Source organism: Malus domestica, chromosome 13, assembly GCF_042453785.1.
Source record: "Malus domestica chromosome 13, GDT2T_hap1".
Taxonomy (NCBI): domain Eukaryota; kingdom Viridiplantae; phylum Streptophyta; class Magnoliopsida; order Rosales; family Rosaceae; genus Malus; species Malus domestica.
In genome coordinates, this window is record NC_091673.1 from 28799413 (window position 1) to 28819018 (window position 19606).

The window sequence follows — 19606 nt, forward strand, 5'->3', positions numbered from 1 at the left end:
CAACGTAAATCCGACCGTGAATTTGCAAGTAATGTAAATAACACAAGATGTATTGTGGTTCACCCCAAGGTTTGGGCTACGTCCACACTGATTATGTATTTATTTGAGGGAGAGAGAGCTCTGAGAGTGAGAGCTTTGAGAGGGGGTGAGGAGCCTTAGGAATTGGCCTCCCCTAATTATGAGGGTGAGGGGTCCTTTTATAGAATAATGACTCATCACTTATTACAAATTTGCCCCTTCCTTTACCACATAATAACATTTAAGTCCCCCGAGTATTTGTACGAGATCTAAATACGATGCCCTAAATATGGTATAAACATGTCTAATTATGCAATGACTTTTGTCTCGCTTGTTCGTTCTTTTCCTTTTGCAATAGTGGGAATACCCTAAAATCCCAAATAACACACAGTTTTGAAATTCGCATAATTGCAAGTCTGAAAATTCAAAATGATAATGTTAAAGGAATCTTCTTTAGCCACTATGTAGTGTTCGGTTAGCAATTTGGGAAGCTCTAGCCTTATTATGCACAATTACGATAGGCGGGCTATGGGCACGGGGACATGTGCCCTGACATGGAAATCCAATGCACCACCTAGCCTTTAGAAAGTTTATACAACTTAAGGGGTGTGTATTATAACATTCAAACATGGGCTCTATGCCACTCGAGGGAATGATCATCTGGGGAATGGCTCTAAGTCCTAACCAATAGTACAATTACATTTATCTCGGACCAGCATTCTAAGTTAATTATGTTATCCAGCACCATGTGTTTAAGCAGGTTTCTCAAGAGGAATTTTATTCCAAATGAGATCCAATACTCGGAATGGCCTTAGCCAAGTCAGCTAAGTGTAGTCTGATTGAAAACACTCATGTCTGATGCTTAAGGTCTGACAAAAGGATTCCAATATGTTTTCAACCCACAAGCAAGCGACTTAGTCCTTAATGAACTTTTGCTTAAGATTCACTAAGGATAGACATGAAATTCAAACTAGGAAGGAAACCTCTTCTTAATAACACATTGCAATCTCTAAAATCTCCCGACCCATATTGGATTAAGGTGAACAAACAAGCATACGAAGGCCAGACAATCAAGCTAGTCTAAAAAGAAGACCCCGAAGACCTAAAGGACATTCAATGTATTACTCAACAATTTCTCATCTTAGTTCAATCAATGCATAAAAGCAGGTCTAGGGTAAGATTTTTCATGGCCTAGCACCTGGTGTTAGAGTAAGGTCGTTTTCCGATGATCACAATGAAAATCTTTATAAACACTAGTTTGGAAGGTAATGTTTCTCCAAATCAACACTGCCTAGAGGCTTCGAGCTCTGTCCTAGGCCTATAAACTTACCCATTTTTTGCCTCATTACCCATACTTCAGAGTTAGCTTACTCCAAAAAGATTGATGAACTAAAATATATTCCGCTATGCGAAAGCAAGAATTGAGAAATCCTAAGTATTCTACTTAAACTAGCTCAAAGACTTGAGTAGAACTACTTTATCAAAATTAGACATGATGAAAACATCAGATCAATTTAGCAGGCAAAGGAGCCCAAGTCTCATGAAAAGAGAAAAATGCTTAAACTTATGGAAAATGACAAGCCCCTTCCTCGCAACAAATGTTCAGGAAAAAGTAATAAGTGATCTCCTTCTCTAGAATCAGGCTTTACCATGATAAACTTCCCTTTAACACTAGCTGCAGGATGTGTAGAAGTCATTCCTTGCACAGGAGCCCTATTTGGCGGATCATCCCCCTCATCAGTGCCAAAGCCTTCCTCATCAGATGTTTCCAAGTTTAAGGTTTCATTCCTCAAGTGGTCAAGGATGTCGAAATTAGCCTTCTTAATCTCCACCAAAATCTAGTTAGGGTCCTAGCCTTCTCAGTGACCTCGTCAAGCATAATCTGATATATATTTGAAGTTGTATCCCTTGTTCTCTTTGCTGGTGGCCTGGTTTAGCAAATTCCTTGCCCTGACTGCATGCCTTTCCATTATGGGAAGCAGTTGCCCATTGATTTCTGATGTGCTTTAATGAGTAGCCTCGAGTTAACGAATTCGCTTTACTTGACTGATAAGATTTACTTCAGTCTAGACATGAACATGCCCAAGAAACCTTGTGAGAAAAAGGGAAAACACACCAAGGGTCATTCAATAGACGATAAAGGCAAAAGGAATACTATTTTCACGGAATCTCGCAAGGAAGAGTTCAAAAGATGAATAAATCTCTTTGTAATATGCTGGAGCAATGACAACTTGAAGAAGGGCATGAGCATAGTTCGCATTGCGAAGCCCACTAGCATTCGCGGGAAGGTCAACCGATTAAAAAAAGACCTGATCATCAACAGGGGCTGCCTCATCCTTTCAACTTCACCCGGAGTAACAGAGGTACTCAAATTGGTTTAGTGATCGATTTTTAGGTTTCGTCGTAAACCTAATTGGATGAAGAGTCGTCAGCCTTTACGACCACTAGCGTAAGCTGCATAGACTTTGACGAGACAGTGAGGGCAAGGTTCAAGGATCTTAAAGTTGGGAAGACTTGGCTCGTATTTCAGCTGAATTAGATGCAATACCGCAGGAAAAGAATGATGATACTACTCATACGGTTGTTGCATCGATTGAAGAGAATGAGATCAAAGTCCTTCTGAATGAGGTTAAAGGACTTAAAAATTAAAGTCAGATTTTCGTTACTGGTTTTCAGGGAATAAAACAAAGATGCATGTAGGTGTGAAATCAAAGATTCCTATTCCAAAACCTTACAAAAATCTCACAAAATTGTCATAGGTCCGACCCCCAAGTTTGACGGGTTTCTTGCCGGAGTTCGTCCTCCTTCTCTTGTCGAAGACTGAAAACAGAAATGAGTATGCATTTGTATTAGTGCACCCGAAACCCTCTCATATTCATCAATGACAAGATAGAGCGAGATTAGAGGTACTGCAAACCCTTACCGACTTCAAACTCAACTACAATTGCTGGAATTCGTCGCCATAGATTAACATGCATGCACAGATGAATTACAAAGGTTAGAACCCTCGAATTTTAGTCCAAAATAACAGAAACTCGTCCCCAATCAAGATGGAAACCCAGAAATTTGAAGAAGGAACACAAGTTTCACCTGGGTTTGAGTTTTAGAGCATTTGAAGCTCTCGGCTTCAATTGGCATAACACACAGAGGTGTTCTAATGATACAAGCGGGGTTATAGCTGAGTTCCTCAAGCCCTAAGGACTCTAGATATATGGTTAATCTGATGGATTGGATTAATTTTCGAAGAGGAAGCGAATGAGAGCTCTCAGAGCTTTGAAGAGTGTGAGAGTTTCCGAGAGAGAGTGTGTGAAGAAAGAGAAAAAGTGAAGAAAGTGAGAGATGAGAAAGGTCTCGGGGTGGGGAAAAGGAAAGGGAGTGAGTTGGGGTGCTGCCACGTGGCAGTTTGAGGGAGTTTGAGAATCAAGATAGAAGGTCCATATTTGGTTAAGAAAAGGGGACTAAATACATAATTTCATTAAATTTTTGGGGAAAACACGTACTTATACATATAATTAGGGGTTGGGTGTAACAAGTCTGAAAGCAACGGGAGCCAGGTTGCAAAGGGCCATATTGTAACTAATCAAAATACCTTTTAACAAATCAGATAATGGAAGCCTCAGGCCAAGATCCAAGTACTAGGGTGCATTATAATGCATGGACGCAGGAGTCGGAAGGCTCAGGCAAGGCGGCTTAAGTATTTTAGCCTGGTTCACACTAGACCTTGCAATGGTTGAGAAGGTCCTGGTGGCATTAGACTAAAGTTTGACCTTCCCTTTGGCCGATCACCTTTGTTAGTGGAAGGTTATAGAGTGAATTTGTGGTAGATATGGGAGCTTTCCTTAAAGATGCTGCCATTGAAGAGAGAGTAAAGAATTTTTGGAAGAAGATGAATGAAAATCAAGGAATTTCAAACAAGTATATGGAAAAAGTTAAGCGCCTTTTGAACAGAAGCAATTTGGGATTTTAGAGAAGACAAGTGAAGAGATGTGAGGATATTTAAAGAAGAATTTCAAAGTTATCCCGCCGTTGAATACAGATTGTCGCGTTTCGAGATCAAACGAGTTTGACAGTTGAATTTAACTAGAAAAAGTAACATATAGTGCCTCGTTCTCTATTCACACACAATTGATACAATCCTCGTCTTTGCGATACTGACGACAAGATTCACAAGTTAATACACCTAAATACATAACAAGTTGGAGTATAGTTAGGCGCAATTGTGGGATCATAACTTCCAGGTCGGAGTAAGGCGAAATGGAATATGCATACTTCAGAAATCCAGTCATGTACTTGACAACCTCCGCTGCAAAGCTGGTTAAATGGAGTAGCGATGTCACCATCATTTTGTTACAGGATTAGTGGGTGAAGTTTGGCGACTTCGCTAATATTGACCATGCTTGTTCAGCAACATATGGAAACCTAGTCCAGTAAGAAATCAACAGGTTTCCTTTCCTATAACCTTGGAGTCTTTACAATTTAAGGATTGGCGTGCGCTGCAATTAATCACACTCCTAAAAGGATGCAATATCTTCTTTCTAGATATCTTTCCTAAAATGGTACTCTCCTCGATTGGTATGAGTCTTAATAATGGGATCTGGATCTCCGGATCCCTTTCCACCAAATCCACATAGTCCGGGATCTAGACTGTTAAAATTTGATCAAACAGTTACAAATAGAAGGCATCTTTAAAAGTTATAATAAATGTAATTGTTGGATTTTAATCCAACGGTCTAGATCCCAAACTAGATTAATATTGATTACTAATTTACCATTGGAAAGGCATTGACCGGTACACCTGGTCTTTTGGCTTTGTGACGAAGTTAGTTGAATTTGTGTATCATTTGGTTTCAACACGAGCGTTTTTTTCATAATTAAAATTAAAAAAAAAAAAATAGAGAAAGGGTTGCTGAAGAAGGAAGAGCGGAGACGGCGGAGTGGCGGGTGTGGGTGTGTGGGCATGATATATAATATATGTGAAAGGTGAAAGGTGAAAGGGAGAGGGTTTCGTGAAAACCTTGTGCTTGTGGTGAGGTCTTTTCTTCACGTAACCAATCCCTTTCGATTACCTCTCTTCCTCTTCCTCCTCAGTTTTGAAAGTCGTCGTCGTCGATTATATTTGTTGAAATTTGTTTGAGGGTTGATGATCGTGAAGGATTCGAGACCATCTCGACAAATTTTTTATGTGGATTTGGCTGCTTTTCATGAATTTGGTGGTACGTCTTGCTTATTCTCCTTCCTCCATGCTCTTCTTTTTGTTTTGTTAATTTTTTTCGATAAAATCTTTTGTGGGTTGTTCAGAATTGGGTTAAATTTATCGGTTTGTGATAATTTGGGTTTTTTTTTTAATTTTTTTTTTCGGTCGAGGATGAAGATATATATATCGGGAATTTTCTAGTTGCTTGCAGGTTATTCTACAAAAGTGGCTTGCTCAATTCTATTGCTTGGAGTTCAGCGGTATCGAATATAACCTTTTGGGTTTGGAACTTCCCTTGTACTTGTATGTATAAGGTGGTACTGGATATTTGATTCTGTTGAATTTGTGGTCGAGCATCCTTTGTTTTGAGATAAGATGAGTTCAAGTACGGCTGAAGGTTTGGTTCATCAGGGCAAGCTTTTGGTTCATATTGCTGAGAATGGGCATTCATTTGAGCTTGATTGTGAAGGAACCACACTGGTAGAGGTAGTTATGCGGTATATTGAATCTATGGCTGGGATTAATCTCAATGACCAGCTTGTTCTGTGTTTGGATATGAAACTTACGCCACAGAGGCCGCTTTCAGCTTATAACCTTCCAGCTGATGGTCGGGAAGTGTTTATATTCAATAAAGCAAGGCTGCAAACTAATTCTTCGCTCCCTCCGCCTGAGCAAGTTGATATTCTTGACACTGCTGACCCCCAGTCACCGTCAGCTTCACATGACCCTCACCCTTTGGATGATGCTTTGGACCCTGCTTTGAAGGCCTTGCCTTCTTATGAAAGGCAATTTAGGTACCACTACCACCAGGGTCATGCAATTTACAGTCGTACCCAAGTAAAATATGAGAACTGTGAGAGGCTTTTGATGGAGCAGAAGGTTCAAGAGTGGGCAGTGGAGGTTGCTAGGGGTAATTTGGATCAATATTATAAAATGATAAACCAAACCTATACAGAATTCATGAAGCGTTATTCCCAACAGCATCGTAGTCATTCTGATCTTTTGATCAATCTCTGGAGGGATGTAGAAAAACTGAGATCTGTCAAGCTTCACCCTGCATTAGAGACTGCCACTTGGAAGTGCCTATCGGATTTTGTGAAGGAAGAGACCTTGAGGAAAGCGGGAGAAATTTGTAGCAGTTCCCACAGGCAGTTTGAGAATAAGGTTTCACAGTTTAAGCAGATGTTTAGTGAGGTAAAGCAGAAAGTCGAAGAATTGTTTTCTAACAGGGCTTCACTGCCCATTAGGCATTTGGAACTCACAATTAAGGATCACCAAAGATATATTCATGAGCAAAAGAGTATAATGCAATCTTTGAGGTTGGTTTTCAGTCAAAATTATGTATCAGATATATCGTTTTTGTCTATTTGTCTTTTCAGGGCCGAAGGGGTAGAGGAAGACCTAGGAAAACTTTGGAAGAGACTCTAAGAAAAGACTTAGAGTACTTGGATCTAACGAAGGACATGACACAGGACCGAGCACAATGGCGTTCTAAGATTCATATAGCCGATCCCACTCAGTGACTTGGATTTTCCAAGTCTCCAATCGAGAAGTTTTCCTCACTCGGGAAATTAAGGGAACACTACCCCAACCTACATGCTCCACTCAGAAAGCTTCAACATACAAGCTTCAACAAAAGAAAATTCAAAGAACTTAGCGAAGAAGGTTTTGGTGTATTTAACACAATACGTTGAAATGAAGGAAAACTTATTTATTGATATCCCCGATAAGCTACAAATGTGTACATATACATGAGTCAAAATAAACAAACAAGAGGGAGCCTTCACAAGGGTTGCTTAGGAGAAGTCTCAGCAGTCGGTAGAGCTCCAGAAAGAGAAGGCACCGGAGGGGGATCATTCGGAACCTCAGTACTGGACAGAACCCTAGAAGGAGGAGGCATCAGAGGTTGATTATTTGGAGCTTCATTACGCGGTACAGCCCCAGAAGACGAAGGCAATAAATGCCTTTAAAACAAACCCACAAATCTCTGATGATCAAGTAAAACCTGACCATCAGTTTCCTTCATCTGGTCAAGCTTCCTCTTCATGTTTGTAGCATAGTCATGTGCGAGCCGGTGCAACTGTTTATTCTCATGCTTGAGCCCTCTAATCTCCTGTTTGAGACTCATCACCTCAGCCGCCAATGATTCAACTTGGCGGGTTCGAGCAAATAGGCGTTGGGCCATATTAGACACAGAACCTGCACACTGAACACTGAGAGCCAGCGAATCCTTAACAGCTAACTCATCAGACCGTTTGGAAAGTAGTCTGTTATCTTTGGGAGTGAGAAGGTTCCTGGCCACCACCGCAGCAGTCATATCATTCTTCATCACGGAATCCCCAACGGTAAGAGGACCAGTAGGGGAGACGAAGGATGGGCGCCATATGTTGTCTGGAGAAGGCGGGGCTGCCTCTTCAACAAGGTTCAAGTCAAAACGACGGTCGGAGGGGCCAGACATTTTCAAAGGTGTTGAAGAGAGAAGAGGTTGGACAAATCAAGATCTTAGAAGTGCAAGAATGGAGCTTCTACTGGTGGAGATTCAAGTGTGCTTTGGAACTTAATGTCAGCCCCTATAAAAATCTGCACTCGACGGATCTTCAGAAATCGAAGAGGCGCCTGCTCAGAAATCGAAGAGGCGTTTGCTTTCTCAAAAGCTGGGCTGCTTAGAGACCACGAGGGTTGATCTCAGAAATCGAAGAGGCGTTTGCTTTCTCAAAAGTTAGGCTGCTCAAACACCACGAAGGCCGATCTCAGAAATCGAAGAGGCGCTCGCTTTCTCAAAAGCTGGGCTCCTCAGAGACCACGAGGGCCGATCTCAGAAATCGAAGAGGCACCTACTTTTCCAGCCTTGTCAGCACCTGTCACACGCACACTCAGCTTTGCGGAAATTATGGGCATTCTGTCGAAGACTTCTAAGGAAGTAGAAAACACATGAATCTTACTGTTCAATCACCCACTTCCCACACGCAACACTAGCTCATGGGTACCACAGATAACTTTGCCAAAGTTCTCTGCCAAAATTGAGCACATAAAGCTTGCAGCTCCCACTACATCGCTCTGACCAAGAAAGGTAAAAGAATAGCAAAGAAACAGCACTAACAAAGTTTAGACCCATAAATTTTGAAGGTCTAGCTACCATATTATTACCCACAAGGGTAAAGGAACAGTACCACTGCTGGATAATTGGAAAGTCCCTGTGTGTCAACCTCTGTGCTTCGTGGCAAGGTAGACTAGTAAACATGCCCAACCTTTACTCACACTCGAGAAAACACTACCAATAAGATTGCTTGCTCCAAAATCGAAGAGGCACCGTCCTCCGAATCTCGAGAGCCAGACTCCCAACATGACTACTTTCTCAAAAATCGAAGAGAGGGTAAAGGAACAGTACCATTGCTGGATAATTGGAAAATCCCTGTGTGTCAACCTCTGTGCTTCGTGGCAAGGTAGACTAGCAAACATGCCCAACCTTTACTCACATTCGAGAAAACACTCCCAACAAGATTGCTTGCTCCAAAATCGAAGAGGCACCGCCCTCCGAATCTCGAGAGCCAGACTCCCAACATGATTACTTTCTCAAAAATCGAAGTGACACTGCTCCCCGAATCTCGAGAGCCAGACCCCCATCATGATTGCTTTCTTAAAAATCGAAGATGCATCGTTCTCCGAATCAATCGAAGAGACGCTCGCTTTCTCAAAAGCTGGGCTGTTCAGAGACCACGAGGGCCGATCTCAGAAATCGAAGAGGCACCTACTTTTCTAGCCTTGTCAGCACCTGTCACACGCACACTCAGCTTTGCGGAAATTATGGGCATTCTGTCGAAGACTTCTCGAGAGCACAGACCACTTTTTCAAAGTGCTCTGACAGAGTTAAAACATGTGAAGCTGGCAGCTCCCACTACCGTGCTATGACCAAGCAGGGTAAAGGAATAGCATTACTACTTGTTGTTAGGGAGACTCCTATATATGTCGACCTCCATCCCCAACGGACAGGCAGACCTGCAAAAATGTTCAACCCTTCCTCATATTTGAGAGGGCACTCCCAACGAAGCCTTTCGAAATATTCAGCTTTCTTTCCCCCCGATAATACCTTTGCAAACAAGCTATACTAGAGCAAGAATATCTCATATCATCAGGGTTAAAAGCAAGAGTATCCCATATCATGCTTTTTCCCTGTCTTTTCCTTTGGCCTTGTTGTTACCTGCAAGACAAGGAGAAAGAGAGCAATCAGTCAGCACTTGGAATCAAGCTTCCAGCCAGGAACTGACTGCCTGGAACCCCTTACCTGATTACTTACCTGGCATTGCTCTCGAGTACTCATCTTCAACATCTTATGTTTCCAGGGAAGATACCGCATCTGCTTGAGGAACAGATAGGGCAAGTGCGAAGGATACAAGGAAGCATGTGGAGACAAGCGTAACAGCACACGTGCCGATACATCCATTACTCTGTCAAAAGCAAAAGTATCCCATATCAGCAGGGTCGAACGTACTCTAGATTTGATGGACTTGTTTTGACCCTCAAATTCTTCAGTCGGCTCTGGAGGAAACCAGAAAACCCTCCAGCTCAGTTCAAGAATAAGCCTGTGGAAAGTTACTTCTTCAAAAGCAAAAGTATCCCATATCATCTCTTCTCATCTTTCTTCTCTTTATCCTTCATGCTGCTGCAAGATGGGGAGAAGGTGAACAATCAGCCGGAGCTCTGATTGCTTACCTTGTCTGTCACCTCTTTCAGCAGATCCCCTAGCTCGGCGACTTGGGAGACTCCTACTACATGGTTTGTATCGCGCTTGACCAAGCCTGAAACTACAAGTAAGCTTCAAGTGAAATTGATACATTATCTTGTGCATCTCCACCAGTTAAAGATACCACCCCTGGATGGAGGAAGAGTACTTCCAGAGAAGATGCCACATCTACCTATGAGACAGATAAGGCAAGTCAAGACGATACCACACTCCGATACTTAGAAGTTTCGTGATTACGAGATCATTCTCGCACAATATTTCCTAATGTCATTTGTACTAAATCATTCACTTGTACTCACTAAAGGAGAGCTTGAACCTATGTACTTGTGTAAACCCTTCACAATTAATGAGAACTCTTCTATTCCGTGGACGTAGCCAATCTGGGTGAACCACGTACATCTTGTGTTTGCTTTCCTATCTCTATTCATTTATATACTTATCCACACTAATGACCGGAGCAATCTAGCGAAGATCACAAAAAGCGACCGTTTTTGCTGCCTAGGATCTATCTTGCAAGAGAACGGAGAATTAGATGGAGATCTCAACCATAGAATACGACCTGGACGGATGAAGTGTAAGAGTGCATCCGGCGTGTTATGTGACCGTCGTAGGCCACTGAAGCTCAAGGGAAAATTTTATAGGACGACAATAAGGCCAATGATGTTGTATGGCACAGAATGTTGGACGATGAAGCATCAACACGTACACAAAATGGGTGTAGCGGAGATGAGGATGCTTCGTGGGATGTGTGGGCACACGAGAAAGGATAAGATTGGGCATGAGGATATCCGAGGTAAAGTAGGAGTAGCCGAAATTGAAGGAAAGATGAGAGAAAATCGGTTCCGGTGATTTGGACATGGGCAAAGAAGGCCGACTGACGCTCCGGTTCGAAGATGTGACTACGGGACAGAGGTTCATGGCCGAAGGGGTAGAGGAAGACCTAGGAAAACTTTAGAAGAGACTCTAAGAAAAGACTTAGAGTACTTGGATCGAACGGAGGACATGACACAAAACCGAGCGCAATGGCGTTCTAGGATTCATATAGCCGACCCCACTTAGTGGGAAAAGGCTTTGTTGTTGTTGTTGTTGTTGTCTTTTCAACTTCCTCTGTCAAGTTATTTTTAATCATTTGGAGATTATTTATGAATGGGCTCATTTGATCATTTTAAAACTTTGTTGTTGCTGAAAACCACATCTGTTTTTAGAATTTAGAATTTGTTAGCAGTTACGTTGCATGAGTCGTATTATTGTAACATATCTCATGTTAAGAACATATGGTGGACATGATTCCAGATTTAATTTAGAGGTTTGTATGTGTGCTTTCATGTGTACGTCGTATCATCATTTGTTTGTTATTATTTCATATACGGCGTTGTTTTAGTTTAATTGCCTAGTCTGCTACCCTTAAGCTTTTCAGTGTTCCTCAACTGAATTGTACAGAGATACAAATATTTGTGATTTTTCTTAAAACAAACAACTACCACTAGATAAGTGCTTAACCTAATGAAGTAGAAGTAGATGAGTTAGTCAGGACAACCTCAATTAAGGGAGGATGTTGTCTAATTTGAGTGTTGTTGAGTTTATGAATTGTAGGAAGAAGGCATAGCGGAAATCTTAAAGAAAGATGAAGGAAAATTATGAGAAAAAGGATAGAGACTGCTAGCACCGCACCAGTAGGGTTTATAGGAATCACTCCTAGAGGCCTAAGGCATCACACCTAGGGTTAGGTTGCATCACACAAACCTTGAGAGAAGCAAAGATCCAGCAAGTTTGATTCAATCGCCCAAAACTGTCTCCAAAGAGTTACAAGGATGTAATTATAAAGACCTTAACCGAATAAAATAGGAAAGAAACTAATCCTTAAAGAAGAAAAAAAGTAAACCTAATACTTGTAGAACAAGGAAATTAAAAGACTAACGGGCCTGCTGGTACAGCAGCCTTTAGGTAGCAAAAGCCATAAGGTGGTTGAGTTTTCATCTGAAGTTACTTCATATTTTCACTAAATCAATTTTCCTCCTATGATGCTATGCATTAGCTTCAAAGCTCATAACCTTCTAATGATTAATGACTAGTTTATCTTATGAAATGACAAGAAAGGCTTGAGTAAAAGACTCTTTTTCGATGAAGAGGCCTTTCTGCTCAGTTTGGTCTTGGGGAGGTTGGGGAAAGCATTATGTCAATGGAAATTTTGTAGGGGATAAATTTGTAAATAACGTTTATATTTTAATGTGTGTGGGAATATAGGACAAGTGGGAGGGAATAGCAGAACTCAATTTCTATTGTTTGTGGCTGTCCTTTTGTTTCTAGTATGGTGACATTTAATAAGTGGCCATTCTCTTTATTTATATATGCATGAACTTGTATTCTTTTGAATGATTTTAGCAACCTGATGTACTCATACACCTGTTATGGTGGAGGCATGTCATAATAGATATGAAGCTGGCTGGGTCATAAACCTCCAGGACTGCTAAAGCTTTCTGAATATTATGGTCTTTGGAACCACGATTCTCAAATTTTACTACTGCACTTAGATAAACAATTTTCTGCTGTGAAATACTAAATTAGTTATATTACTTTTAAATATCAGTGATTCACCAATTTTAATTCATGCAGCAAAGATGTAAATACTGTCAAGAAAGTCGTGGATGATTGCTTGTCTTGCCAATTGTCATCCTCACTTTGTCCACATGATGCAGTTTCAGCCTTGGGCCCTATGTATGATGTCCATGATAAAAATCACCTGCCTAGGATGCAGGCTTGTGATCATGCAATTTCTAAGCTCCTCGACTTCTGCAAGGATAAAAAGAATGAAATGAACGTATTTCTCCATAATTATATGCAAAAGATAGCATATATTTCTTACATAATTAAAGATGCAAAATTACAATTTCCTGTTTTTAGAGAGGCAATGGTGCGTCAAGAGGATCTATTTTTGGACTTAAAACTGGTTCGTGGGATTGACCCTGCATATAGAGCCTGCTTAGCAGAAATAGTCAGACGAAAGGCTTCCTTGAAGCTTTACATGGGGATGGCTGGACAGTTGGCTGAAAGACTTGCGACAAAAAGGGAGACTGAAGTCAGGAGACGGGAGGAGTTTTTGAAAGATCACAGTTTATACATACCCAGGGATGTATTAGCATCCATGGGATTATATGATACCCTCAATCAGTGTGATGTCAACATAGCTCCTTTTGATACTAGCTTGCTTGATATTGAGATTTCAGACATTGACCATTATGCTCCTGAGTACTTGACTCCACTGTCTTCCAAGAGTGCGTTTAGAGGTTCATATTCTATGTCTAACGAAACTTGTCATTCGGTTGGTTCTGACGAGAGTACATTGGATAACCTTGAGAATTGTGACTCTGAGGAGCTACTTGAAGGCGGTGAGTTGGTAGAGATTGCTGGAACAGGTAAGTTAGAAGTTGAGAATGCAAAATTGAAAGCAGAACTGGCTTCTGCAATAGCTGTGATCTGTTCATTCTGGCCTGAAGTAGACTTTGAATCATTGGATGATAGTAAAGTGGATAATTTATTGAAAAGTGCCGCAGAGAAGACAACTGAAGCCTTGCACCTGAAAGATGAATATGGAAAGCATCTACAATCTATGCTTAGGGTGAAGCAGATGCAGTGTCTTTCATATGAGAAACGCATTCAAGAACTTGAGCAGAGACTGTCTGATCAGTATTTGCAAAGCCAGAAGATTTCAAATGATAAGGATGCCTCTGAATTGTCTGATAAGGTTGATGACTGCAAGCAAGAAATCATAGGTGGTAGGGAAGTCCATATGCCTTGCTCATCTAATACTGAGCCCATGGATGAGGTTTCCTGTGTTTCTAGTGTTTTGGATGCAAAATTGGGTCTGTTCAATGTGCAACCTGGAAAAATGAAAGATGGGGTAGATAAGAATATGATGGATTCTTCGGCAGTACGAAATCATCTAATGGATTCATCCATGCAAAATCATCCACTGGATTCATCCATGCAAGAGCTACAGCGTGAAGAACTGCTGGCCAGTGGTAAAGATGGGAAAGAAAAGATGGTGGGGCAGCTGGGCATGTCACTGACAAACAGTTCTACTGCTGAAAGCATGCCTGAACCTCTTAATGTTATACCGTGTGAAACAGCAATTGACCCAGGCTTGAACACCAAAGTCAGTGCGGAGCTGTTGTTGGAATTGCAAACCGCACTTTCAGAGAAGTCAAACCAGTTGAGTGAAACAGAAATTAAGCTTAAAGCTACTATGGAGGATGTTTCTATACTTAAGAGGGAATTGGACACAAATCGGAAACTCCTTGATGAATCTCAGGTACTCCTGACTCAACCACTTTTTTTATGTTTTTTTTCCGAGAGACCATTTCTCAGAAATTTTGAGCTCATGCATCTGGCTGTTCTGTTCTGTTCTTTCTTTTATAAATACATCCTCTCTCTCTCTCTCTCTCCCTCTCTCTCTCTCTCTCTCTCTCTCACACACACACACACACACATCGAGTGGATTTGTGGGTGGCACAAATTCTGTAGTTGGTGTTTCTTAGATGATCTTATGTTGAAGTCACGATGAACTTAATTCACCTGATTGGTATTTTTCTTTTGAATATTTTTAAACATAATATGGACTGTTGAATAGAAGTTGCTATTTAAAAATGCTAAACTATGATCCCTAGCCCGCTTTTGTTTCCTTGAGAACAATTCTTGCAAAGAATGAGCGACTTTTATTTCCCTAGGGTTCTGCCCTTTTTAATCTATATATAGTTTAAAAAAAGCTGGATTATGCTGTCGTGGTAGATACTATGTTGCCCCAGATATTCGAAATGTAGGGAAGGGTGCGTATCTGATACCTACACCCCTACAATACTGTCCAACACGTTGGATACTCAAATTGAAGTATAATTAACTTTTCTGTTTTGTTGACTGGGATACAGCAACAATACTCTACTACGAGCATGAATTATTCTAAAAATTTTCAAAATTTTTGGGGGTGTTGAAGGGATTGATTTGATTCCATGGATATGAAGCATGGTTGAATGCTTGAGATTTCAAGGTGTTAATTTTGTTTATGATAAAAGATGAACGTGAATATTTCACCCTTTTGTGATTTGTTTTATTTTTATGAAGTAAACCTATTAAATATATTTTTAAAAGCATGTCTTATTCTACAATGAGACTCAAGCTTTGGTATATGTTAGGATAAATGTAACTACTATGATACATTCATGAAGTGAGAATTACACAGTATTTTTAGAATTTATGTAACTACTGTAATACATTCAAGAAAATTGTGACCAGTTGTAAAACAAAATAGTACTGTAGATATGGAAGTGGTTGAAAACCTCTAGTTGGAAGGGAGAGCACTGGAAAACTCGAACTTCAACAGGAATTGAGGAGAAAAACGGTTTTGTGGTGAAGGCTGGTTAGCGTTAATTTTTCATTCTACTTCTACCATAATAATCAAATTTTTCTTATTGGTTGGTAAAATGCGAAGCTTAACCTTTGGAGAGAAGTGTTGGAATCTAAAGGTTTTCGCCTAAGTTTGTCAAAGACAAAGTATATGGAGTGCAAGTTCAGTGCAAACGGAGGCTCAAATGAGTTAGGGGTGAGGATTGAAGATCAGGAAGTACTAAAGAGCGACCGCTTTCGCTACCAAGGATCTATCTTGCAAAAGAACGGAGAGTTGGATGGAGACCTCATCCATAGAATACAAGCTGGATGGATGAAGGTTAGAGTGCATCCGGCGTGTTGTGTGACCATTGTATGCCCCTGAAGCTCAAGGAAAATTTTATAGGACAGCAATAAGGCCAGCAATGCTTTATGGCACAGAATGTTGGGCGGTGAAGCATCAATACGTACATAAAATGGGTGTATCGGAGATGAGAATGCTTCGTTGGATGTGTGGGCACACGAGAAAGGATAACATTAGGAATGAGGATATCCGAGGTAAAGTAGGAGTAGCCGAAATTGAAGGAAAGATGAGAGAAAATCGGTTATGGTGGTTTGGACATGTGAAACGAAGGCCTACTAACGCTCCGGTTAGAAGATGCGATTACAGGACAGAGGTTCAGGGCCGAAGGGGTAGAGGAATACCTAGGAAGACTTTGGAAGAGACTCTAAGAAAAGACTTAAGAGTACTTGGATCTAACATAAGACGTGGCACAGAACCGAGCGTATTGGCGTTCTAGGATTCATACAGCCGACCCACTTAGTGGGAAAGGGCTTTGTTGTTGTTGTTGTTGTGGTTGGTAAAATCATCAATTATGACGACGGTGTCTCATTGAGTCATTGATGGCTACATAAAGCACATGCACACAACTGTGGTTAAAACTTATATTTAGCTTTATTAATTCTTAGCTTTTCCATATTCTGATTGTATATTTTCATGCTTTGCCCATGCCAGATGAATTGTGCTCACTTGGAGAATTGTTTGCACGAGGCAAGAGAGGAAGCTCAAACCCATCTTTGTGCGGCTGATCGCAGGGCCTCGGAGTATAGTGCGCTGCGCACATCTGCTGTGAAAATGCGTGGCATCTTCGAAAGATTAAGGAGCTGTGTATATGCCCAGGGTGGGGTAGCTAGTTTTAATGAATCTTTGCACACCTTGGCACAATCTCTGGGCAAGTAAGTTTTCCACACCACTTATTACTTTTAACTGTTTTGAACAAATTCTAGTATTTCTCAGTAATTCTTGTCTGACACTATATCTCATGCAACCTTGATAGCATTCCTCCTGAAATTTTTTTTAACAAAAGCAGGTCATTTTGATGTGAAAAAGAAACGAAAGAAGTACATTGAAAAAAAAAAACCACTAGAAAGTACTATAATGGATGGAAAGATGTCCATGTTTGCGGGAATTTTTGTGGATACGTCCATTCAATGAATACTTTTAGTTCAGTTATTGACAATGGGAGATGACTCTGATTATACTTTGAATTGTTTCAGTTCTATTAACGGCAGTGAAGATGATGGTACTGTTGAATTTCGGAAATGTATTCGGGCTCTGGCAGATAGAGTTGGTTTCTTGTCAAGGCACCGTGAAGAGCTGCTTGACAAGTATCCAAAGGTTGAAGCTGTAAATGAACAACTTAGAAAGGATTTGGAAGAGAAGAAGGGGCTGGTTAAAACTTTGTACACAAAGCATCAACTTGAGAAGCAGGTAATTGATAATAGAGGGATATTTTGTTCAACGGAAAAGAAATATCAGTTACCTGATACCAAAATAAAAGTTAAATGGTTGAATGTAATTTTCTCTGCTCATGGTTTAGTGAGTTGACACCTAGGCATCAAGTGTGACCTGAATTCTGTTCTGGCTGAGTGATGAATTAACAGGTGGTTATTCGACTTTTAATCTTGCTGCAGGCAAACAAAGAGAAGATATCTTTCAGCCGCTTGGAAGTCCACGAGATTGCTGCATTTGTTCTAAACACATATGGGCAGTACGAGGCAATTAGTCGTAATTGCTCCAACTACTACCTGTCTGCTGAATCTGTAGCCTTGTTTACTGATCATCTCCCAAATCAACCTAACTACATTGTTGGGCAAATTGTGCATGTCGAACGGCAGACCGTGAAGCCATTGGCTCCTAGTTCAACGCGGTCTGAGAACAACCTAACATCTGACATGGAAACCGACCGGTTGACCTTGAATTCAGGATTGAACCCGTATGGTCTCCCTATTGGCTGTGAATACTTCGTAGTGACAGTAGCCATGTTACCTGTACCACCACCATTCATACCCCACCTCCTTCCTGATCCCTGCACTAGGCAGATTGACGTGATGGAAGAATCCCAAGTGTACATATGAATATTACATTAAAAATTTATAATCCTTTTAGCGGGAGATTGGGACTTTGATTTGCTTTCATACTGTACAGCTGATGATCCAATAGAATTTGATATTGTCTCCTTGTTTCTGTATATATGTATAAAAAATGTGAATAATACTCTTCCGCTTCTGTGAATGTCTTTAGGTGGAATCTATCATCATATATGTATGAGCTCATCCCGGACGGGCTCGGGTACATGAAGTGCTGGAGTTTGCCTAAAGTTATCACATTAGTGGGTGTAGAGAGAGGATCATAGAGTTGGGATGGGATTTTTACAAGTGAGGCTAGTTTAGGAACTAATTTTGGGTGTAAAGACTTCAAGTTAACCAGAATTACTCTTTATGTGTGACAAAATGTATTTTATGTTGTGGGATGGATCTGGAATCATTTGGTACGGGAGGGAAAAATGGGTGAGTGAATAGCCTCTCGATGTTTCCTATTGTTCCAACTATTGCATTGATTATTTTGTTCTCGTTGAACTTTGTTCCAAATCAAGTTATATATTCCCAAAAGGTTTTGAACTCCACGCCTGATTTAACCCCAATTTTTTTAAACACCTTACTATTGACTCTAAAAGTTACAAAACTTACATGGCGAGCATGTGATTAACTAGGAGCTAACTACATCCTTCAGTGGTTGATTGATGATGTGGGAGTGCCAATTCTCAATTGAGCTTGGTTGGGCGAATACTAACGGTCGTCGATGTGCCATACTCGTAATGTCACTTGATATCCAACCATAGAACACTACACTTCACCAAGAAAGCTAATGAAGTGACCTTGTTCGACGAAAGAATCAAAGACTTCTCACTGGCAAAGACTTGGGATAGATAACCAGTCAAAAGATGAGAACTTACTATTTAACCAAATTGTCAAAACTCTTAGACTAAGCTAATTCTACGACTCCAGTGTTGTCCAACTAAATTGTCACCTTTAGCTGTTGTCTACGGAAAATTTTGTTTAATCAAACTGTAATCATCCGTAGGCTGCCAACTTTAAACATGTCTAACCAAACTGAATTTGTGATGTGAAGTTAGTATTTTCTTAGGAAGGTTGAGAAGATTCGCATAGAGCATTGACTTGTGCGTTGAGTTGAAGGTCCTATCCACATTGCCAATCCTCTTGTACTTATACGAATTAATTTACTGATGCCTAAGCCTGCTGAAGTAGAATCCCAATAGAATTACAATTCCTCAGTCCCATATGATAATTTTAGAATTATCCTCACCAATCATTTATCGATCGAACCCCTATCTTGGCGGTGTCTCACATGTACTAGGACTCTGAATCTAAATTCCTTTATCCTTTCAATCCATTTCTTATCCAATCAGCCACAAGTTTCGATCCTTCAAATTTTCCGAACCTTGTAAAAAATCATCCCAATCCTCGAAATCTTACCTTATCTATCCAGAACTCAACCTAACTATCATTCAACCACTGATTAATTCCACTCAAGTTCTTGTGGGGTGTGTTGGTATTACTAAGGATAAAATTGGACTTTAAAGTGCCTTTGTGGAGTGAAATCTGACAGAATATGGAGTTTAAATAGAAAAGCTCTTAGACTTAAGTTGAAACGATTTGTGTTTGCGAGTTATTTCAAATTGGTACGAAGTGCCACCCCGACATTCGCCCACATTTCCTCCTCCCCCGGACAAGCCGATGAAGGTGAATTTGACAAAGTTAAATTGTTGACTTCGCGAGCTGAAATGCAAAGGTTAATTCTTCATATTTGCTTATTTGCAAAACCAACTGAGAACTGTATACTTGGCGAGCGAGCGACGTTGTGCACCTGTTATGTACATCGAAAAAGAGTCATAAGAATTTTCGAAGATATGCAA

At 40.6% G+C, this 19606-nt stretch overlaps 1 protein-coding gene across 3 annotated transcripts; it reads left to right on the top strand.

Moving 5' to 3' along the window:
• The first annotated feature begins 4806 nt into the window (after positions 1-4806).
• On the top strand, positions 4807-17848 carry LOC103431037 (autophagy-related protein 11-like). 3 transcript variants are annotated; one of them, XM_029090900.2, is made up of 6 exons: positions 4807-5231; positions 5424-6531; positions 12567-14262; positions 16345-16565; positions 16887-17100; positions 17304-17848. In XM_029090900.2, the coding sequence occupies exons 2-6, from the start codon at positions 5588-5590 to the stop codon at positions 17745-17747; spliced, it is 3519 nt and encodes a 1172-aa protein (XP_028946733.1). In that variant the 5' UTR covers positions 4807-5231; positions 5424-5587; the 3' UTR covers positions 17748-17848. The 3 variants fall into 3 exon arrangements, with proteins under 3 accessions (XP_028946733.1, XP_028946732.1, XP_028946734.1); XM_029090899.2 differs by having other exon boundaries at positions 4851-5231; positions 5414-6531; XM_029090901.2 differs by having other exon boundaries at positions 4888-5231; positions 5390-6531.
• The last annotated feature ends 1758 nt before the right edge of the window (positions 17849-19606 follow it).